Raw genomic sequence first — 22,793 nt, forward strand, 5'->3', positions numbered from 1 at the left:
TCTTCCTCCTCCTCTTCCTCCTCCTCTTCCTCCTCCTCTTCCTCCTCCAGCAAGCTGGAGGGCGCCGGGGCCACTGTTGGCAGTTTGCATGTCGAAGACGTAATCTTTAAAGAGATTTAAACCGAGGTAAACGACAACAGGTGTTCAAACGTTATTACTGTCTACGGGAGGAGTTGGGAAATGCGATTGTGCGTTCGAAACCGACACCGATCATGAGCCTCATCCATATTAGGACTAGCACTATCTTTACAATACCAGTCAGCACATGACAGAATACCTTGTTCTTGTCGAAATATTTCATTATAGACAAGCATCACCTGATCCGCTGCCATCTTTGCCTGGTGAGCCAGGAGCCTTCCTTATTCGCTACCACCATAGTTGGCAATATCAAGCACGGTTTGATCGGAACCAGCGCAAGAGCGTGAGTCCGAAAAGGAGATTTGTGAGCTGGTCAAGCGTGCTGCTGCTCGGATGGCAGAGGTTAGTAATGCAAATGCCATGAGGCCCTGCCTCAGACACACCCTCTCTGCTCGTACCATGTGCAATAGGATGATTCTGACTTGGTCACTTCTCAGGCGCACGACTTCCTCACCTCCCTTGCCGAAGGCTACAAGACAGACAGTGGTGATCGAGGGCACCCTTTCTCTCAGGAGGTCAGAAACAACAACATTGCCATTGCTAGGGCCATGGTTAGCAATCCTCAGACTCTGCTGGTTGACGAAGCAACATCCGCACTTCCTGAGGTTGTTTGAGTCCCGTCTTATCAAAGGATGCTTGAGCGTAAAATTGCCTAGCCAAACTGAAGGCTAAACTATCTCAAGATGTGAACAAGTAACTGAAAGTTATGAATCAACAATGAGTCATGATTGCGCTCCATATTCGAAGTCAATAGGTGGGTGGGTGACCAGTAGCAAGTATGGCTTGCTTTCCCCTTCATTCTTTTTACTTCTCGTTGAACAATATGTCAAGGGATCATCCAAAAGGTAACCTTTGCCGAGTGATGTTTTGACCGTAACTCAACTTAGATTAGACGGACGTTTGGTAATTCAGCGCAAGGCAGTCAGCACAGCCTTCTGTTACAAGTATCCCAATTATCGTTTGTATCCTAGTCTCTAGAATGTAAATGGAATTTAGACACTCAAATCGCCAATCGATCCCTCGCACAATGAGACGCTGTTCCACACCAGTAGAGAAGAAAAGTAGACAAAAGACAATCGTCAACTTCCATCAATGTGTCAAACGCGCGATGATCATACTGCGCCGCATCATAAGGTTGCAGGACAGTGGAGGCAGCCATTATTGGTTGAAGGAGTATCGAATGAAGTTTCTTGGTCGATCTGTCAAGTTGAGAGAAGTCGGTAAAGTAGATTATAGTCACTGAAGATGATTGTGTTGAGGACTTGGGAGCCAGAATGGGCTTTATATGCCTTTTGCCAAAGTTGCCAAGCGCCCAACAATCTCTTCCAGCAACCTTTGAAGTGCACGAAGACCGGAGGGCACCGTACATAATCGTGGTGAGACTTTCCATTTTCCGTATACCCGAAGTAGTCCTTCCGCATAACGCACATATTCCTGAAACCATGTTATCACAGACTCCCATGACTCGGACAAGGGACGTTACTAGGTGACAAGGGTGGAAGAAGTAAAGCTCTCTGGATTTCAGCTACCAGAACTGGTGTGAACGTCACAGGGTTTGGCCCCATAATCAGAGGGCATAGCAAGATACATTAGTGCTTAAGAAGCTTATAGCGCTTATGGTGCTTATAGTGCTTATGTTGATTAGTATGGTAATGATAGCGCCGAGTGGGGCATCTCTACTTATCTCTTGGACCACAATGTGTTCAATCGCCTTATTGGCTGGTACTAGGCGAGGGCTAGGTGCAGTAGTAGTATTCACTGTGTTCAACACTTGCATCATTGTTCCCGCACTGAAGCGCTGTTGCATAGATCGGACCAGCATTGTCTTGTTCCAGCTGTATCACATTCGATGACAAGTCAATAACCAATCTATCATATCATAACATGCTAGTACTTAACCTATTCCTGCCTGATCTTACCTTTCAGGAGAACAGTGGTCAGATCATCGGAAATTGAAAATCATATATGTCTCATAAGCACTAAGGCTGAGCATCACAAGACATAAGCACTACAGACGCTGAGATAAGCCCTTGATCGGTTGTGGCAAAAGTCTTGCCCCGCCTGACTATGGGAAAGAAGCCCGACTGACAGAACTGATACCTTGTTTGTCTCTAGCAATCTCTCCAGTCTTCAAAATCATCCCCGCCCCAAAAGAAAATCATTATTAAAGAAGAATCACCGAACTATATAGCAGCCATGAAGGTAAACTTGACACTCAAGCGAGCCCCTTCGGCCGATGATATTGCCTTTCTCTACGAATCCCTCAAAGCTATCCATCCCGACGTTAAGGAGACCTTCCGTGAAGGCCTCAGCATCAGTTTCGCAGCGCCTACCACCGACGTCCAAGAATTTGGCGACCTATTCCGCTCATGGCTGGATTCTCCGGACTCAATAATGGAGGGCTACGCGATGGTATCCGATATCTAATCTATTCTCTGCTGTTCATTTCCGGTACCCTCTTGAGCGACGCTTCTGCCTCTCCGTTATCCGAACCACCACCATCCGATGTCGTTAGCAGCAGCAGCAACGACAACAACAGCACTCTAGATTCCACTATGCTGCAAACTTCATGGCGATTCAACTGTTATTCTGCTTCCCAGGCGTGCAGGGGAATCAGAGACACAGCAAGTAGAAGCTCGTCTACACACGCGTTATTCATCAGTTTCTACCGTTGGTTGCACTCGGTACTCATATAATGGTGGCTGCTCTGGGAATGTGCTTGCGAAGTGTGAATAGTTGTAGTGTTTCGTGTTTTGATGTCGATAATCCTGGAAATTGGAAGGTTGTGCGGTTTACGGGGATTGCTAGCGGGGGCCCGGGGGGGTATACTGTCGGTCAACATTTGCATACTTCAGGACAGAACTCTATAATATCAACGTTTTCTACTTGATGGATGTTGTATGTGTGTTCCTTATCTATAGGCTTGTGTTTGTTTGAAGCTTCGATCTACCGAATCCTCAATGAAAAAGTGTCCAGAAGTCATAGAAATATGCAATCACGTTCCCTACATTCTCCCCCTTCCCTCCCTGGGACAATTGTTATATTCATTAGGAATCTCTTATGTGTTCGTCTCCATCCAAGTGTTCCTGTATCAAAGTAAAATAAACAAACGAGTAATACTATCACCTTCCTATCTCATGGCCCATGTGTCTGGGCGAACTCAAAGTTCGACGAACCATGCTTGTCAACTGCTTCGACACTAAGTAGTCACACGAGCAAACCATACGCCGGCTCCACTGACCGCATACAGGACTGCTGCCAAGAAGAACGGCAAACCCATGGCAAACCCACCGGCCTCGATACCCATGGACAGCATATACGCCATCAGCGGGGCTGCTGCCAGGGAACCCAAGGCATCCAGCACCGTGATCGAAGTATACAGCAAAGTGACGTTCTCCGGTGGAATGGCGCCGGTCAGGTAAGATTGTACCGACTGTCGAAAGCCAGAACCCATGATGAACAGCAAAAGTCCTTCCCTCATAGGTCAGTAAGAAAGGAAAAATTATCATTCAAGGAAGAATTAAGAGGGAAATGCGGACCCAAAATCAACACCCCAGGGTGAGGCGCAAGGCCCATTAGCAGAGGACCCACAATAAGGAATACTGTGCTCCCTTTCGCCATGCGGAGATCGGCGTTCGCTGGGTTCCGACCAGAGGCTTTCACTAAGGCTCTGTGAGCCCCTGGCAATATCGCACATGCCAGAATAATATGCATTGCAGTTTCCAGGGATAGTAGATAACCACTCTGGATTCATGATCAGTAAACGATGTCCAGGTTTGTCACTTGGAGGGCTATTCTTATATGTACCTGTGCTACTGTCCAGTCAAATCGAACCCTCATATACTGAACAATAAGCTCTTCGATCTGTCGACTCAGTTTATTGACCATGAAAGCCAGCAGGAGAGGGAGGAGACCATTGGGGGAAAGGAGGAATGTAAAAAGCTCTTGGGTGTGCGTCACTTTGCGCCCTGTTGGGGCCGAATCGTCTTGAGCTTCACCTTCGGCACTCCCATTAGAGTTCGAAATCTCAGACGGAGTCTCTGATTTAGGCAAAAGATATAGACATAGATATCCTGTCAATTCGAAAGGCGTCCCAAGCAGATACGGCACATCGGGCCCGTATCGCGACAGGAGCAACGAGCTCAACGGCGTAGATAAGAGTCCAGAAACCATCTGTGAGACCGCCATATAGAAGAATGCCCGGGTGCTAGACGAATTTTAGCGTGATGTTAAGTAAAAATAATAGCTAAGGGGTGAAAGAGATACCGACTGTGTGGGGATACGAAGGATGAGACCAATGCAAGCATGATGGTGGAAATCACAGGTGATCCTCCGCCAACAAACCGAATACTAGAGTATACGGCGATATCCCAACCGGAGAAACGTTGAGAGTAGTGGCCTATGATGATGCTGAAATGTTGGCGATATAATATTGGACTAACTTGGCGCAGAGCTTACAAGCAAACCAGATCCAGATATTAGATAGGACCTCCCCTCCGAGACCCATACTCACTACCAATTTTCTCCCATATCGTTGCGCTACGAGCCCGTAGGGGATGGCAAGGAGTAGCCCTGGCCCTAGTCAGCGATATATAATACCCAGACACGCATGGGAGATGCAGAGATAGCGATGTCACTGGCACTGGCATACCCGGGAGTGCCTCTGCAAGTCCTAACCAACCCCTCAAGACAGCCACTTCACTCTGGATCTCATGTATCTTGCAGCGCCTTTCTGGAACGGTGCCGTCGGTAAATATACTCGGAGAGCGAGCAGAACGATAATAAGACCGACATACAGACAGTTCGAGTAGCTGGTTAGTGGGCGCAATCCGCAAAGAAGAAGCAAAGTCAACGACGATGATGAAAGCGGCACAAATCAGCAAGGCGTAGACATTGGAACCGCCCCCTTTTTGGTGCCGAAGATTCTCCGTGACAGGATTTCCAAGCAGTGGAGTAGCTGGAGAAGGGTCTCCGTTGCTCGTCGTTGCTTCGGCTCTGGACATAGTATTGCGCAGTGCGGTGTTGAGAGATAAAAGGAAGAAATGCAGCAGGGAAGGGTGAGAACTATAAAATCTAAGGATAGCTCGATCGAGATTGCACGTCAAGGGACCGGAATGCGTTAAGAATTCCAAGAATAGCAAATACGGAGTCCGTCGGATAATGGCTTGTGCAACCAATGGGATCACGAGTGTGCTTATCTCTCCACGCCTTGCTTACGGCGCAGGGCTACTTGGGAAGCCACCTGAGCATGCAGCAGACAGTAGTTACTACTAGCCATGCATGCATGTAGGCTGGAGTCGATGTAACACCCCGACCGAAGAGTGGGTCATGACAATATGTGTCTGAGGGAACCGTGGTGTGGTAATTATCCAAGGTCTTAATCAATGCATGAAAGTCCCTACGTACTATGGTTCGCAGATATTCTCACAACCGCTGAATTAGTATGATTTGCCAGGTCTTTATTATGGAAGCCTCAATGGAGACTCATCCGAATGCCAGCCTGCCAATCTAAGCTTACAGGGGATGGGATCGGTGTGGCAGCAGCACCGCCCCCATCTTTACACCCTAGCTCACAGTCCCTCTCAATAGTATGACAGATCAAGCAGATGCCGCCGGTATGCGATATGATCACTGCTCGTCCCATAGCGCCTTGAATAGAGTAGGCCTACTGAGCAGCTCTGATGGCCCCCCAGTTTCCACAATACAGCCGTCCTGCATGATAAGAACCTGGTCAAATTCCCGAATACATCTCAGTCGATGTGTCACTGCGATCACGGTGGCATCCTTGAAATGGTCTCGGATGATTTGGAACATTAATCGCTCAGTAGCAATATCAACGTTGCCGCTGAGTTCGTCGAGGACAAGTATCTTTGTTTCACTCTGGAGAAGAAGGGCTCTTGCTAGACTCAGAAGTTGACACTGGCCTCGTGAAAAAGTTCCGGTATTTACTTGGAGGTCGAGAGAGTAAGGTCGGCAGGTACTTGGATCCTTTCCTAAGCCTACTGTATCCAGAGCGGAGAGTATGCTCTCATCGGGGAATTGGCCTCCGAAATCTAGATTGCCACGAAGTGTCCCCGGAAAGATGAAAGGGTCTTGAGGAATCACAGTAAGGCCGGCTCGTAGGGTGCGGCAGGAAATATCGCGCAGATTGGTCGCATCGATGAATACGGAGCCAGATGTGGTATCAAGAAGCCTGAAAAGAAGGAGTATGAGAGAGCTTTTCCCACTCCCACTTCGACCACAAATGGCCAATTTGATTCCTGGGTGGATAGTAAGAGTTATGTCGCGAAGTATGCTCTTATGTAGGTCTTTTTGGCCCCCGTAACCTGCATAGACGTGATCGAACTGGATCAACCCACGAGACGGCCAGTCCTCAGAAGGGAGCTGAACATCATCCACGCTCAGGACATCTTCTCTTGGAAGAGACTCTTCAAAGGTCTTGATGCGAGCAATTGCACCGAGGGTGGTTTCTAGCTGTGTCCATGATGTAATGAGATACGAGAGGCTGCTGCTGAAGCCTATAATGTTGAGGAGAGAAACGGCAATCGCACCCGTATCGATTGATGTGCCTAATGTCACCGCGACCGTGACCACGATAATGGCCAATCCGGCAGCCACCAAATCCAACACGAGATTCAACCATCTTTGGATGCAGAAGAATGCATAATATGGTTGGATTGCCCTGTCGACCAAATGACGGCAGCGTGCCGCCCATGTGTCCTGCCACCCAAATGTACGGATTGTATCCGTACCGGAAGCGGTTTCCAGAAAATGGGTATAGAGAGGGCTCTGTGCTTCTAATTCCAATAGGCGCAGCTGCCGTGAGGTTCGCAGGTAGAAGTTCTGCAAGGCATAGAACATGGCAATCAGAAATGGTATCGTAATAGCGATATATTTGCTTCCTGCCGCTATAAGCATGACTTCGGCGATCAAGGTTCCAGCACCGAAAATGGTCATGAGAAGGGCGCCAGACAGTTGGTTGTCGATTTGGGAGAGATCTTGACTGAATCTGTTCAGAATGGTTCCGCTGTCATGTGTGGTGAAAAATGAGTATGGCGCATTCATTGTAGCGTTTAACAATTGCCTATGTAAACGACGGGAGCTTTTTGCGACCAGGAAGACGATGAGAAAAGTGATACTGAGAACGGTGCCAATCAGCTGAATAATGGCACAGACTCCGTACACACCCAAGTAAACACTGAGGGGATAGTTGAAGTCATGGTTGGACCAGTACTGAAGCCAGAGAGTAGGGAATTTCGACCCAAATACCTGCACGACTATTAGGCACAAGAAGCAGACAGAAGATTTCCAGCCCAGTGATTTCATGTAGTATTGATAGACTGAGAAATCGCCAAGTCGGCGTGGCAGGTCTTGACGCGACTCTATCAGGTTTCTATCCACCCCCGTGATCGCAGGATGCGGTGCATTGGTAGAACTGACTTCAGGGTCAGTCTGTCTGAAGCCAATCTTCGCAGAAGAGATGTCGGAGGGGCTTCCAGACGCGACTGTGCCGTTTTTTATGGTTATAATGGCATCAGGTGAGTAAATGCGCTCAGGATCACTGCAGGCGAGGATGACTGCGACATTGTGCGTTTTGCATAGACCTTGCGGACCAAAGGCACGTTCAGAGACTTTTTTGGCAGTAATAATGTCCAATGCACTTAGTACGTCGTCCAGAATCAAAAGCCGTCTGCGTGAGTAAATGGCCCGTGCGATCGCCACACGTTGCCTCTGGCCACCACTTAGAGCAGTCCCGCTGGAACCAACACAAGTCCTGTCCCCTTCGGGAAGGGTCAAGATATCTTCGTCGAGCGCACTGGCATGCAGCACAGCTTTGTACCATTCGTCCTCGAAATCCGAAGGACCAACAACAAGCTCTCGAATCGAGACATTTGGCAACCACGGCTCTTGTGCACAATAAGCCATTGCCACGTACTCTGGGGTAGGGCCGAAAATGCAGGGTACTGCTCCTATAATCCCTTTGAGTAGCGACGATTTTCCGGAACCAGTAGGTCCAGTAACAATGGTCAATGTGGAGGGAAATGCGACGAGGTTTACCTTCGTCAAAACTGGCGTTGTAGCATCTGCATATTTGAAGCTAGCATTTTGTATTGATAGACACCTCCCTTTCAAGGGCAGGGCTTCAAGCTCGAATTCACTGCCATGAACCACTCTTCCCATCGTATGATTTTCATTTCTTCGGTAGGGCATCGTACTAATTTCTACTTCTGGTAGTAGAAGATAGTCCTGAATCCGCCTGAAACAACCAAGGGCAACTCCTACTTGAGTGATTCCATGAACAAATACTTGAATCGGCTGAGTGACTAGACCAATCAAGCCGAGAACAGTAAAGGAATTTGTTGAGGTAATCGCATCATTCCCCGAAACCATTGTGAAGATGGTGAACGTTAGAATGGGCCCAGCAATTTGTGGTATATTCGCTGAGATAATAGATCAGTAGATAACCAGGTACCCGGACAGGGAGTATTTACCCACAACGTTTCTCCACATAAGAAGCATTCGAGCCCCCCGAGCGCGTTGAAGCTCGGCGTCGCGGAGGTCGCGGATCCGTAGCTGCGCGAAATATGATATACCCAGCATCTTGATGCTCCTGATTGAGCCAAGAACTGATGCTGTAGCCGCTATGCGCTCCTGGACAGCCTGATTCCATATCCGCTGGCGTGAAGGTGAACGGGTGGCCACGATATAGGTAAGTGAGACTGCTGCCAGAGTGCATCCAACCGATGCCAAGCATGCCCATTTCACTTGCCTTTCAAGAAAGAATATGGCAATACCGACCTCGATTGGAGAAGCAAACAGGGCATCGAGACGCATAAGGTTGCTACAAATACTTTCGGTATCGGTGCTCATTAATGTTAAGGCGGCTGATTTATTCACGGTCGCAGTATCCAAACGTTGCGTCTTTTCATAGAGCGCAGTTACTAGCATACTTCGTATCATAGTAATGGCACGATTTAGTCCATGCATGTAAAGCGATGTAGTAACCTAAGTTTACGTTTTGTCAGCCCCATAATGCATTCAATGGGTCGTGGTTGTTCAATCTTGGAGCATACCGCGGTGCCCACATATATCAGGACTGTGGCTCCAACAAGGGCCCCTCCAACAGCGCGATCTCTAGAACCAGCCGAAAGGTATTCAATTATACGGCCCAGTAATAACGGCTGGGCAATCTTAAAGCCTACCAGGCCAATTCGAGGGACTGATGTCCATATTAGAGTCCGCCGAACACAAGACAACGTCGCCAGCAGTAGCTTATGTTGATGACCTCCGTGGCGGTCCATTAGTGCTGCATAGATCGAAAATCAGCTCGATATACTAAATAATGAGAAATTTTACGTACTAGAGAGGCATTTTGCCTTAAAAGTTGTCTGTAACTTCTCCGCTGAGAGGTTTGAGTCAATAGGAAAGAGATGGCTGGGACTTAACAAGCTACGTGCCCCGCGGGCCAGTAGGGGATTTAACCACCAGAAGACGACTCGGTTCACCATGTTTCCCACCATCTCTGGAGGAGAGGTAGCAAATGGGGATTTCAAGAACTTTTGCTTTTCTTGTAGCTCAGCGATCAAAAGCAAAAAACGGATGCTCAGAGCCGCAGTAAAGGTTGCAGCGATTTGAGGCGTAAAACGTAGCCATAATGTCCGAGCCTGGACACCATCAAACAGCGTGCTCGACAGAAGATAGAAGCATAGCAGATGGGAAGGAGAAATGGATCGTACGTGCTCATGCCAGGAAAGGACCGGAATGCTAAGTGAGCAGGTCAAGGACAGGCAAACCGACGCAACGGTAGCTTTATTCCGATATTGCGGACTCAATGCCCAGATGATAAGTAAGACAAGCTGGCTACAGATCATGGTAAAACCCAGGGCCAATTTCGTGAAAAGTGAGACCTTGGCGCGCTGGTTCGATGCGAACCTAATTTTCCCTGGCTGCCGGAAGAGCTGTAGGAGTCTCCAAGCCACCGACGGAAGGAAACAGACTGATGGGATGATGCTAAACACAACCTGTTCAAAAAGAAGCGTAAAGTCCAGATATTGACAGCCAAAAACTGGAGGCTTAAGGGTTCGATCAGCCACTGGGCTGCAAGAGCTCGCCATACCGTTCTGTAGGGGAGGTGAAGGAATAACGAAGCTGCGGCAATATCAGTAACTTGCTTCAAGGGAAGCGGTTGATATCAGGTTAAGCAAAACAAACATTTCGATCAGCCGAGCAATAGATATCTCACCAAGGTAAATCGTAGCATCGGAAGGATTTGCGTTGATTTATGAGGCGTACGCTGCATTAGCTCCATGCAGAACCCCAGCAAATCCTTATCAAGTCTCTGTTGCACCAATAAACTGGAACGGCCTAGAAGCGGAGTCCGAATATTAGTTCATGAGACCTTCCTATCTCTGTAGCCCGACTGAGGTTTCTGGGATTCTGATCCCTGTTGTTGGTAAGAGGTCGCTGTCTGGCCAAGCCCCTTCTACGATCCTCCCAAGTTCCTGACACTACAATCCCCGCTGCCTCTCTCCTAGCCTCAACTTTGCCCCGCAAATACCTCTTCTATTGTCCCAGAGCAGCCATTGTAGCTTCCACATAGACTGCACTCATCAACCAAGATTAACACTTCTAAAACTTCAATACAAACGGACTAGGGCTTTCTTTTTTGCTCTTACAGCATGCATCCTATCTGCTATACTGCGGCAACATATTACGATATGAGGATAGGAAATGGATGCCTAATCCAATAGGCCATCTCTTTGTCTCAGACTAGTAAGCAAGAACGAAGCCATCGCTTGACAGGGGTCAGGTAGCGCCAGCGTATTGAACGGCCATGTTTTCGGCTAATCCAGATCCTGTCCCAACCGAGTTGCTTAACGAGACCAGAGGGGTTGCGAAGGGTAATATAACTCACAGCAACCCTCCTGGTTCGCCATAGGCTTGATTGTTGGTCGCTGCAAATAGTTCGGGCAATCAACCCCCAGAAGGTTGCATCCAGGAAGTCTCGGTTCAAGCTCCTGAAGGCGAGCAACGCCAAAGAGATCAAAAATTGGGGCACTGTTCTTTTAGTTCCTACAGTGCTAGCGTGACTGAAAGAGAAACACGGAACGCGTTTAGTGTAAGGTCATCAGCGTCCCCGGTTCTAGGTCCTTAGCTTGAAAGCCGGATTTGTATTGTCGTCTGCCACACGCTGATGAAAGCTTTCCCAGGGGGGTCGATGCGCCGTTTCGTCAGATGTGGCATTCGTTTCTTCCCAGCCATCAATAGCCAACCAGCTGGGGAGGAGCGACAGAGGTGGTCTCGACGGTCATGTGGATATGAACCAAACTATCGTTAACTGGGAGAACTTGTTGACAATCCTCAATGGAAGTAACGCAGAAAGCGCGATACAGACACAGCGTAAGTGAGTTCAGCGTCAGGTCCATGCTGGCAGCGTACAGAACCCGTCACTGACCATCGATGTCTTAGATGCATCTGACCCAGAGCCAATGGAACGGGCAATTAGTATACTCCGAAAGCAGCAGCAGACCTTAAATCAAAGGGCAGAAGAAATATTTGCTGAGGTGATGGAGCTGTACAAACATGGAGTCCTACTTGAACTGTTCCAGGAGGACCATACCTTCCTGCATCAGCTCTGCTACTAAGCAGCATTTCCTTTCCCTCACTTAGCATTTATTATCATATAATCATGGATGGCGTTCCGGTTAACATCATTGTGTGGCTTTTCTAAAACCTTCGACTACACTATGCAAGTTTACTGTCAAATCCTGTTGACACCTTCACTCTAGCTCGGCATCACCTAATTCTTCGCCATCTCTGCCTACGTGGTCCCTGACCTCCACCTCCTACCTACCACCACCACCACCACCAACAACAACCATCATCTCGAGACCGGATAGATCATATACAATTGGATCCATCTCTGCCCTTTGCCTTGAGATTCACTGTCCAGGGATTGCCGCGTGCGGTCAGGTGATGCGAAGCAGAGTGTCGCTCGACAATGAGCAAAGTAGCAATTAAACGTATCTCAGCCGATATGATAGCGAGGATAGACGGAGAGGAACTGATTCTAACAGATAGTGTTACACGAGGATCACGCAGCAAGGCGTGGAACTGTGTTTCGGGATTTAACTGAGGTCGATTCAGACTCATCAAGTTACCTGAGCTGGGGGTGCCTTTTTTTCTGTATCCTTCTCCAGACAGTCAATCCAGCCAAATATAATCTTGAAGCTCTCAGGAAGCTATTGTAATAGTCTACTATCAGGTAAACTTCCGGCATTGGCATCTTACTATCTTTGAAGACAATGCCATGAGAAAGGCTCTTAACAGCTTAGTGCCGTCAAATCCAATGCGATCCTGCAGATAGAACGGGAGGCCCAATCGTCACCCCAGTATAAATGTCACGAGCTCAACCATCGCAAGAGGAAGATTGGAACAACCACCGTCAAGAACAGATTACTCCGTTTTCCAGATGAGTGGGCTGGACGAGCAATGCGGATCGCCGTCTATCGGTGGTCCTCCCCCCAGACGAGCCCGACCGATGCAAGCTGATAGCAATCCAAGCTATGATTAACAGGCTTGCTTCATATAACTACGCTGTGCGTTGAGCAAGGCCGGTGGCCGACACCCACGGAGTGGTAAGAATGCTAGGTGCAAAACTATCATTTCTAGGGCCTCGAGGTGAGTTGATATTGCTGATGAGAGACACTTTGTTCACAGAAGACTTACAATCCTCTTCGATGCCACCAGAATCGACTTTGAATAACCATGGGCTTGGCAGCCAGATCCACGACACTACCGTTCAGTTGTCTGTAGACATTCTGATTTTCTGAGCCTGATCGACCGACGTTTTCTTCGAAGAGCCAACTGATACGTAGTGAACGCTCCTCCCGATGCCTGACTGACATTTGGCATTATCGGGAAGAGGTTAATTAAGTCACGACGGCGCTACACCTAGGCCCGCTCTTCTACAACATGGAAGGCACAGTTTATTGATGAAAGAATCGCTGTCTATCCAATATGTTCACATGTAGTATTTACACTACTAGTCGTCCTTACAACCCCAGATCCACTTTTCAATGTGAATGTCCCCCAGAGCTATCCAGACAGACAAGCTAATATATTCTGAGAAAATCAGTGTATTTACTAGTATATGCACATATGCGATACTGATGCACGTGAACAGCGTCCTTCAGCCTTGTTGCTGTTGTAGCTGGGGCATCATCAGCCGGGATGTTCCTTGTGCTGCTCAGTTAGGCTATCTTTATAAATAGACTTGAGTGATCTTCATATTGAGTCAGAAAGGCCTGGGTGAAATCCGCATATGATGCAATGCATTGCCATAAACTCAGTCCGATGACATTGCCATGCAGCGGTTAACCTCGGGGGCGGCCGTGTGAGGCTCCAAATAGATATGTAGTGGCAGGACACAACACTGCCCTCCTGGGCAACAGAATACTTAGTAACATAGAGGATAGATTGGTTCGGACGAACTGCGACGAGTCTTGCATAGTCTAAGGGCGCTAAATATTGGACTTAAGAGGACATCCCGCGATGCAAGCCGCGGACTGGGGACGGTGTCTTGTAGCCACCCCACCAAGGCGGGATGGAGTGGAGCCGTTGATTGGGGCAACACGGCGTTGTGGATGGGCAAAGAGATCCATCAAAAAGGCCAGCTGAGTTGAGTTGAGCTGCAAAAGGCTGGGATCGAGATTGTTGTTACGTCAGCTTATAACTTGGCGACTACGAGAAGCGAGCAAGCGAGCATCTGATTGCGCTGTCGCTGTCGCTTGTTGCAAATTGCATGTGTAGCTCAACCCCGCCAAAGTTAGATGCATATTCGGTCGAATAGTAGGATTCAAGGCTGCGGGCACATGCAAAGGGGTTTTTTTTTTTTTTTTTTTCCAAAATATCCAATTGCCTGAACCTACTTTGGAACAACCCCCGATCATCAAAGAGCTTAAACTGGGATTGGCATGATTTGCGAAAGAACACTGAGGCTGTCTCCTTTAAAATTCCCCTGAGAAGCCCACAAGTCAGGGTATCCTAGCGTTGTGGGTTTAACGATTATCTATATACTATCCCCCCTATATCAATCAACGTATATGGGAAGTACGGGGTAGAACCGCACATGGTAGATAGTTAGACATGACAGCTTACAGTTAACGGTTGCGACACGATCCAGGACGGCTCTGATTGAGCAACTAACCCCACAGAAATGGCGCATGCAGCAGTAATCAACTCATGACTTGCGCCAAATCCAATGAGATGGTTCATCGTGGCTACTGCAAGAATATGTACGACAGAGGCCGGTTCGCGTCGCCAAAGTAACGTCAGGAGAGGCAGGTCGGGCGTTTACAGCCTCCCGCCAAGTTGTTCAGCCCGCTTGGGATCATCGCGATCATCGTGGACACAAGAAACGCTGTCGGGAAGCAGCACCGCCTCAGGTGGGACTGGGACTCACTCAGTGACTGTCCCAGTCCCTGTGCAACGCCGTGTCTCAGAATAAGGGATTGGGGGCCAGACCCCGGGTTTGAGATCTCTCGCTTCAGGAGAAGTGAAACAATTCTAATCCAGAGTATTCCGAACCAAGGAAAATCAAAATGGGTGGGAATTAATGGGGAGGAAAAAGGCTTAGCACTGATCACATCGCAATTTATAGATAGAAGCTGGCCATCAAACCGCGAAGGGATGGCGACGGCAGGGTGACCCAAGGGACCAATGAGAAGCCGCAGGAGGTCAGTACCGCCAACCGACCGGGGAAAGATCGGCCAGCGACAATTGTTTCAGCCACGAACAACCAGGGAATCTTCGCGATCGCCGCGTCATGCGTTGAGGTTGCTCTCGACGGCCCCAGTCAGGGTCGTCACTCCCCTGACGACTGCCGCTCAGCTATATTACGCACACAATGGACACCATGAAAGTGCGCCCGTCCCCTTCGGCGCTTTCTCCACCTCTTCCCCTTGACCTGGGTCCGACTGCCCTTACAATGCGATCCATTTCTCCCCAGGTGCAACCCTCTTCGTCTGCCTGTTCGCGATGGCGCTCTCCGGTTGCTCTCGCTGGCGCCTACGACAAAGCTATCATCTCTGCCTGTTCTATATCACAGGCTTCCTGAGTTTCTTGTGCATCATCATCATCTGGTATTGCGTCAATACCGACCGCGACTATGTTCACCCATTGTTGACCCAGCTGATCCCCGCCGGACACTGCGCCTGTCAAACTTCCACCACGTTCCAGTGCGCCAGCTGCCTGACATGTGCGCATCCGGGTCTGGTGCAACAGCTTTCCCCAGCTCCGGCGTGGGAGTTTCAGCCTGCCCGAGACGGCAACAACGAAGGTCTTGATCGGGCCCAATGTACCAATGCATTCCCGGGTCTGTTCGAAGATGTCGTCCGCGCCACGGCCTTTTGGAAGTCCCAGGGTGCGCTGGCGATGGAGGACTTGGATGAGATACCTCTAGCATATGGCATGGCGCGGGCGTTCATCCATGCCGGCGAGCTCTATGTGGTTGCGGCACGGTCCAAAGGCGAAGACCATCGACGCAAGATCATCGCCGTGTTGAGTTCAATCCACCGGGCGTTAGTCGCCGATGCCAACCGCACCTCGCGACGAGATATCGAGTTTGTGTTCTCCGTAGAGGACAAGGTGGAGGATGTGACCAACTCCGATCATCCTGTCTGGACTCTGGCACGGTCTGCCACGGAGGAGGCCGTCTGGCTAATGCCTGATTTCGGATTCTGGGCCTGGGAGAATGTTCAGAACTCAATTGGGCCATACGACCAAGTTGTCAACCGTATTAAGCGTGCGGATATCCCTTGGTCGGAGAAGAAACCCCAGCTGGTCTGGCGAGGAAAGCCTAGCTTCGCTCCCAAATTGCGCCGCGCCTTGATGGAAGCCGCGCGAGATCAGTCATGGGGGGATGTGAAGCAGGTCGACTGGGACCAGAGGACGAACATAATACCCATGGAGGATCATTGTCAGTATATGTTCATTGCGCATGTCGAAGGTAAGCCTCTCCCTGAGTCCTAGCGATGCCCAACCACATTGGTACTGACTGGGACGTTTGATGCAGGTCGCTCGTATTCCGCGTCACTGAAATACCGGCAAGCATGCAACTCGGTCATTGTGGCGCATAAGCTGCAGTATATCCAGCACCACCACTATCTTCTCGTACCGGACGGGCCCCAGCAGAACTATGTCGAAGTTGAGCGGGATTTCAGCGACTTATCAGACAAGTTGGAGCCTCTGCTGGCTGACCCCAGTCTTGCGGAGCGTATTGCCAACAATAGCGTACGAACATTCCGCGAGCGGTACTTGACCAAAGCAGCAGAGGCCTGCTACTGGCGCACTCTCTTCGAGGGGTATGGCAGTGTGTGGAACAGCAGCGTCCCCGTGTGGTCAGAAGCGTACCAGCGCGAACGTGGCCTGCGATACGAGTCGTTTCTCCTGATGGACAGCAAGCTGATGTTTGATTTCGACGCGCTGAGGTTGATTTATTGATACCACTATCAACCGTGCATGATATTATGGGCATAGACTATTTTCTTGGAGCATGGTGTTTGAAGGAGTTAAACAGAAGAGGTTCATATTTGATGTTCACACAAGTCCCCTGTATGGCGATACTTCCGTTTGAGATACCACTGGGCGGGTGCCATTTTTGATTGATAGACCTGATGTATGAATAGTGCTGGCGATGACAGCCAGAATGCAGGCCTTGCAAGCGAGCTAAATTATCGAATGCATGTTGATCCATTAGTTGTGCTACCATGCGGCTAGTATGTCATGGCGCCGATCTTGGCCCCAGTATCACATTGTAGTGCAGGTAAATGTAATCGGTGGGCTCTTTCAGCGTCTCTATCCGACAGGTCGCCGCCATGATGCATCCACATATTTCGGAGGGTCAGACTCTTATTGCCAAGTCATCCTGAGGAAACCCTGCAGGTGGTAAGATAATATTTATGGCGAGGAAAAGGGAGCCGAGTTGAGGAGAGCGCGTGAGTTCCTTCGGGCGGGGAAGAGTGACACCTCTCAAAACTTTGGTTGTCTCACTCCCCAACCACCAGCATCACCATACCCAGTTCAGCTCTTCCTCTCGCCGGATTGGCTTATCTCTGACGATCTCGGCTAGTTTTCGCACCCACTTGGGCTAGGATTCTGCAGAACTCCAAGAGACTAAAGCATGCCATCGAGTCAGTGGGAGGGAGTGATCGCAGACGGTGGTCCACGTCCTCATTGATCGGAATTGCCATCCAGCCAGCTGGGTAGCCTGGCCACATATGGCGTGTGCAACCTCATGTCAATTCTTGCTGTTGTCAGCGCTGGCAGTCGACGCCACCAAACCCAAGGGATGTCACTCACAATCTCTGGCGATGGAGGAAAACACAAGAGCGGAGATCCGATCAGCTCCTCGGGTACCGGGACGGGACCAGACAATCGAGTAAACAAATCCTTTGATCTTAGTTGGTTTTCCAAGCACACCTTTTTCTACTCCTGCCTCTCGACTGAATCTCCAGTCTGATACACTAACTTTCATTGGCTCTTCCAGATGAACGATGCTCGTAACCGTACACCGCCAGCCCCTTTTCACCTTTTTAACTTTTAACACTTTCCGACTGTCCCGCTGACAATTGGTCCACCGTGAGTGGCATTCCTGCCGTCGCGTCAAGCAAGGAAGCTCACTCTGTTCCCCACGAACCATGATCTGTGCGGCGATCGGCTCCTCGTATGGGACGCCTGGACCACTGAGATTGCGACGGTGGAGCTCCTAAGGGAGCGGACGGCCAACTATAGGAGGGATCTTCGGCGAGATTCAGCTCAGATGAGATTTGCTGCCACACATTCGTGCAGGATCATTCATAATAGCGACCGCCTCAATGGAGGTCGCACGGGTGAGAAGACAGGCTGCAGGGGCACACGTTCGCGTGGAGGATGGTGGATTCAAACTATATAAGCCAGGCTTGCTGTCGTGGGCGCTGACTGCTCTGCCGCTTCTAAAACCTCTGTCTCTCCTAAATTTTAACCATGCCGTCACCAATTCCCAAGCCCCCGGGGGTGTTCCTCCTCGGTAATATAAAGGATGTGGACGGTGCAAACCCCTGGAACTCGTTCAACAAGCTCGCAGCTAAATATCGTAAGTCTTCCAGCGTTCCCCACGCACAGACCTGTCGCTGATGCGATCCCGTTTCGCTTCACAGGTCCCATCTGCAAAGTCACCATCCTAGGCGTGGACATCGTCTTGATCACGGGAGCTGCCCTTCTCGAAGAAATTTGCGATGAGACGCGCTTTCAAAAATGCGTGGCCGGTCCCATTATCGAAATTCGTGAAGCAGTACACTCTAGCTTGTTCACTGCAAAGATAAACGACAAGGAAATGAAACAGTGGGGAGTCGCTCATCGCATTATGGCGCCCCTACTCACACCGGGGGCCGTTGAACAGGTCTTTGCGGATATGCGGGAGGTGTCGACGGATTTGATCAAGAAATGGACTGCTGGCCCCCGCCAGCGCGTCAGCGTCACCAACGATCTGGATCGGCTGAACCACGCTGCCAACATGCTCTGCTTCTTTGACCAGCGCCTGCACTGCTTGGATGGCCCAGAGCCGTCTCTCATCAAAGCCATGGAGAACGCCACTACAGAGGCCGTTCGTCGATCACCCCGACCCAAACTCATCAACTGGCTTTTCTACCAGCGCAAATTCAATGCTTACAACAAAACTTTGCGCGACTACTCCGCCAGTTGCATCGACTACCGGCGCGCTCACCCATCCGCCAAGAAGGACATGCTGTATGCTCTTATGGAGGGCAAGGACCCCGAGACCGGCGAAGGGCTGAACGACGAACAAATCGTCGATGAAATCATCAACGTATTCATCGGCAGCGCAACGGCCCCCAACCTCGTCGCCTTCGGCTTGTATTACCTCATGAAGAACCCACATGTGATTACCCGCGCCCGGGAGGAAATTGACGCTGTTGTTGGCGGCCCCGGTGCGAAGATTGAACACGAGCATCTCTCCCGCCTCCCTTACTGCCTTGCTATCGCCCAAGAAACCATGCGACTTGCCGCCCCTGCCCCCGGCTTCAACCGCGAAGCCATTCCTGACCAGGAGGGCCCCGTCCTACTTGCCGGTGGCGAGTACGAGGTGCCCCGCAAGCAGGCTCTCATTGCCGTCCTGTACGGCGTCAACCGCGACCCCGCTGTCTTCGAAGACCCCGATGCATTCAAGCCGGAGCGCATGATGGGTGAAGCGTACGAAAGGCTACCGTCCGCGGTGAAGAAGGGCTTCGGTACCGGCAAGCGCGAATGTATCGGAAAGCAATATGCCTGGGAATGGGCGTACTTCACCCTTGTCAGCATCATCAAGGACGTCGAGTTCGAACTTGCTGACAAGAACTATGTCACTGATGGTGCAGGTAACAACTACAATGGCGCGTTTACCGTCAAACCGTTGGACTTCTTTGCCATCACTGGTCCCCGCCCCAGAGCGGGTTAAGCCTTTGCAGTACATATAATACTTCGCATGTTTTTTTCTTCCTTCATATGCCTGTCCATGATATCCAGAATGCGTGATTATGTGTAATCTATGAGGTTCATGTTGATAACTCAATAGCTCCCCTCCCATGAGAATGGGATATTAATATATGTGACTGCGTGCCTCCACAGATCTTCTTACGGACTACTAGTATACACAAACTTTGGACCCGATAAATTCTCAGTGAATCCTTCTTGTATTCGTATGGAGTCAGTCCCCAACTACTTTTATGCAGCTAAATTCTCAAAGCACATAGCCACTTTAGTTACTATCTTCTAGCACTTTAATCCAAGCAGACTCATATACCGCTACGTACTCGTTCTATTCCCTTACACTCCCCTCGAAATATGGGATTTCTTAGGTAAATTGCGACCATTTTCCCATCTAAACCTGTGCGTCATCAACGAACTAGGGTACGTTCCTTACCCGATTTAGGTACACGTGACTCCATGACAGTCTATGGTTAGTCCGTCTTGCGACTTACTTCTTTTCTTACTTTACTGTTATGTCTTTAATACTGTTCATCTGCTTTAGTCATTGAAACCCACAATATAGTCGTGAGAAATAGAGTACAACAATGGTAGAGAATACGATACTCATACGGCATGTTAGTAAATCATTCAACTTTCAAATGCCTAACTAAACACACTGTACTAATCAAGCTTGTATGTCACTCTAGACTTGGATGTGGAGATACAGTACAGTAATAAGATGAGCATCTATACATTGCATGTGCATACTCCGTAGTGTCTCATTACTTGACAGAAAGTGAGATAGGCTCAAGTAAGGGATACCAGACCATGCATAGGACGAAATGAGAGGGCCTCATAACTCTAGAACGGCCTATTGAACATGAACACAATAACTTTTGGCGCGCTAAGCGTTCACTAGGAAACAACATACTGTGCTTAGTCCTCTTCTCTACGCGTAAGATGCTTCGATACACGACACCCAATAATACAGGGATGAGCTGCGATCTAGATCCTGAAGAATGCTGCTCGCGCCACGGTAGCCTTAAGGCGTCGGGTATGGTAGTAGCCGTTTGATGCGGTGTTTCCGGTAACGTTTGACGGCATTCTGATATGTGTGTGTGTGCGTGTGTGCTCTGGTCGAACAGACAGGATACTTAGATTATCATTGCATCACCATCTGATCTTCCGGTGACACACTGACTATCACTGCAGCTGGCAATCGAGTGGAGAGAAGCTAAGAGTAATAGGTTCGTGGCGTCCCAAGAGCTGTTGTGTAGTGAGTGTAGGGTGTACGCTGTGCGGTTTGAGGAAGCTCTAGATCACATATATGTTAGCTCTAGCGCCACCTTGCTCTGTTATTCATAAATGGCAGCACATCTTACCAAGCCCATCCCTGGCCACTGCTGAACCTATGCGTTTCCGTCAGACTCGAACGGTCTGGATTCGCTATTTCTTGCACCAACAGGCTCATCTGGCTGCGTTGAAAATATTCAAGCGTTGTGTTGCTGGGTGACACCCTTCAACATAAAGTTCTGAGGGATATCGACGCTTTTAAGGCTGGCTGATAATTAGATGGGGTAAATTATGTATGTCTATATGTGAAACCTACCAGCGATGCGGACGCGCAAGCCTTATCATACGGTGCACGACCTCCCCTCATCCGGTTGCTTTAGGTTGGTAGGATGACTGTGATCCTAATCGTGCTAGTCTTTTGGTGACATATCACTCTATAGCTTAATGGTGGAAGACCTATTCAAATCTCCTCATAAGAGAGGCCGTGTGCATTGACTCCTCGGTGAGAGACATCAAAGTAGGACACAATGTCACTGAGGGCGTTGAAGGCAAAAGGTTCTCGCGGTATTCTCGGCAAATAGCATCAAGGTTTGTCTTCGTAATAGAATCAACCTTTTCGCAACAATGGAGATCAAGTCACATATTGAGTTATAATACTTTGGGTTGCTGGGTCCTTGATCGTTAATTCGGGAACACAGGTGCCTGAATTAGGTCAGTCTTGATGCACGTCATCTTTAGAAACGGAGAGAGTACATAGCCACATCAAGCTACCATCAATCTATTCTGAGGTGGAAGGATCCTAATTAGTTAGTAGATCTGGTCATTGATATTGATGCTTACTAAGTAGGTAACACGTTGGCATAGCAAATCTATCTCATGTACCAATTTCATCCCACGAAGCATTATGATCTATGGCATTCTCATTTAGCAGAGTCTTAAAGAGTATGAGTGAGTTATAGTTACCTATGGAAGCTTCCATATGCCGTATAGAATTCTGCTAATGTTTGGATTGGTGTGCTGAATGTTAGTCCCCAACATCAGGATCACAAGTATAGTCTGATGGGGTGCCATGACGTATGTGATTGACTCCTGCAAGGCAGTACAACAGACGTATTTTCAATGATATCGGCACTTGAGACCAAAACATTCCTTTCAAGACGGTAGCCAATAGTCGTCATCGCTTTATGTAAATTATTGATGACGCTCAGACGAATGCACGAGCTGTAGGCCGCCATCACTCTTCAATGCCCGAATTGGTCTTAGCCATAAAGTAACTTGCAAGAAACCTCTTATTGTAGCTATCCCATCACGCGGTCGGCCTTACTGGATTTGTCACTCAGATCTTGTGTTCGACAAGTGAAGGTCGGCATTCAGGGAAGTCCGACATGTGATCAGGCAGGCATATGCAAGCCTTGCCCAGAGATGGTCAGAAATTTAGACTGGACCTAATTAGAATGTGCTCATGACGTGATGCATCCTTTTCTTACTGCCGCCTCTTCCGTAGGGTAAAGGCGAGAAGGGTCTTTCAGCCTGTTGAAAGCAAATGTCCATACTGTTTGTCGCTGGCCTCCTGCAGTAAAGCAACAACTTGAATAAGTAACTGTGACCGGCGACAAGGAGTGCAAACTGGCGAGGCAGCTAAATCAGGGGTATGCTTGGACTTAACACTATGCATAGATAAGTTGATTCCATCGATTCGAAAGTCCCTCTCGTGCAGTGTAGGCAGTACGGGGTGTAAGTATCTCCAAGCGAATACCACGAGGAAAGGCATCCATAGGTGAGACGGGTAAACCAGTCGCGCACGGGACTCAGTAATTGCATTATGAGACATTTCTAGAGATATCCAGCGCAAATAGTCA

General features: G+C 49.1%; 8 protein-coding genes across 8 annotated transcripts in view; 3 read left to right on the top strand and 5 right to left on the bottom strand.

Moving 5' to 3' along the window:
- Positions 1-1,568, bottom strand: part of ASPBRDRAFT_51544 (protein kinase family protein) — a gene marked incomplete at both ends in the record, with an annotated part of 11,257 nt that extends 9,689 nt beyond the window's left edge. Inside the window, 2 exons of the mRNA XM_067626746.1 lie at positions 522-526; positions 1,506-1,568. Of these exons, the coding sequence (XP_067483084.1) occupies positions 522-526; positions 1,506-1,568 (68 nt within the window). The remainder of the gene's footprint in view (positions 1-521; positions 527-1,505) is intronic.
- Positions 1,569-2,279: 711 nt separating this feature from the next.
- On the top strand, positions 2,280-2,589 carry ASPBRDRAFT_38148 (uncharacterized protein). The gene has a single exon (XM_067623880.1). The coding sequence runs from the start codon at positions 2,335-2,337 to the stop codon at positions 2,563-2,565; it is 231 nt and encodes a 76-aa protein (XP_067483085.1). The 5' UTR covers positions 2,280-2,334; the 3' UTR covers positions 2,566-2,589.
- A 377-nt stretch (positions 2,590-2,966) lies between these two features.
- Positions 2,967-5,141, bottom strand: ASPBRDRAFT_663718 (uncharacterized protein; the record flags this gene model as incomplete). Its single annotated transcript, XM_067628711.1, has 6 exons — positions 2,967-3,609; positions 3,678-3,882; positions 3,946-4,345; positions 4,405-4,537; positions 4,597-4,710; positions 4,790-5,141. The coding sequence occupies 6 exons, from the start codon at positions 5,139-5,141 to the stop codon at positions 3,338-3,340; spliced, it is 1,476 nt and encodes a 491-aa protein (XP_067483086.1). The 3' UTR covers positions 2,967-3,337.
- Positions 5,142-5,501: 360 nt separating this feature from the next.
- ASPBRDRAFT_203557 (uncharacterized protein) lies at positions 5,502-10,362 on the bottom strand. Its single transcript, XM_067621673.1, has 4 exons — positions 9,500-10,362; positions 9,213-9,445; positions 8,631-9,144; positions 5,502-8,579 (listed from the first exon to the last, which is right to left on the bottom strand). The coding sequence occupies exons 1-4, from the start codon at positions 10,251-10,253 to the stop codon at positions 5,767-5,769; spliced, it is 4,314 nt and encodes a 1,437-aa protein (XP_067483087.1). The 5' UTR covers positions 10,254-10,362; the 3' UTR covers positions 5,502-5,766.
- A 1,677-nt stretch (positions 10,363-12,039) lies between these two features.
- Positions 12,040-13,046, bottom strand: ASPBRDRAFT_26379 (uncharacterized protein; the record flags this gene model as incomplete). The annotated part of the gene is made up of 2 exons (XM_067622255.1): positions 12,040-12,322; positions 12,868-13,046. 2 exons carry the CDS (start codon positions 13,044-13,046, stop codon positions 12,040-12,042), a joined length of 462 nt encoding a protein of 153 aa, XP_067483088.1.
- A 2,131-nt stretch (positions 13,047-15,177) lies between these two features.
- Positions 15,178-16,641, top strand: ASPBRDRAFT_51547 (uncharacterized protein; the record flags this gene model as incomplete). Its single annotated transcript, XM_067626748.1, has 2 exons — positions 15,178-16,147; positions 16,214-16,641. The coding sequence occupies 2 exons, from the start codon at positions 15,178-15,180 to the stop codon at positions 16,639-16,641; spliced, it is 1,398 nt and encodes a 465-aa protein (XP_067483089.1).
- A 1,521-nt stretch (positions 16,642-18,162) lies between these two features.
- Positions 18,163-19,630, top strand: ASPBRDRAFT_26381 (putative cytochrome P450; the record flags this gene model as incomplete). Its single annotated transcript, XM_067622256.1, has 2 exons — positions 18,163-18,271; positions 18,336-19,630. The coding sequence occupies 2 exons, from the start codon at positions 18,163-18,165 to the stop codon at positions 19,628-19,630; spliced, it is 1,404 nt and encodes a 467-aa protein (XP_067483090.1).
- Positions 19,631-21,690: 2,060 nt separating this feature from the next.
- Positions 21,691-22,346, bottom strand: ASPBRDRAFT_38159 (uncharacterized protein). The gene is made up of 2 exons (XM_067623881.1): positions 21,898-22,346; positions 21,691-21,843 (listed from the first exon to the last, which is right to left on the bottom strand). Exon 1 carries the CDS (start codon positions 22,167-22,169, stop codon positions 21,978-21,980), a length of 192 nt encoding a protein of 63 aa, XP_067483091.1. The 5' UTR covers positions 22,170-22,346; the 3' UTR covers positions 21,691-21,843; positions 21,898-21,977.
- Positions 22,347-22,793: the final 447 nt, after the last annotated feature.

The sequence above is a fragment of the Aspergillus brasiliensis genome (assembly GCF_001889945.1).
Source record: "Aspergillus brasiliensis CBS 101740 unplaced genomic scaffold ASPBRscaffold_2, whole genome shotgun sequence".
Lineage (NCBI taxonomy): Eukaryota > Fungi > Ascomycota > Eurotiomycetes > Eurotiales > Aspergillaceae > Aspergillus > Aspergillus brasiliensis.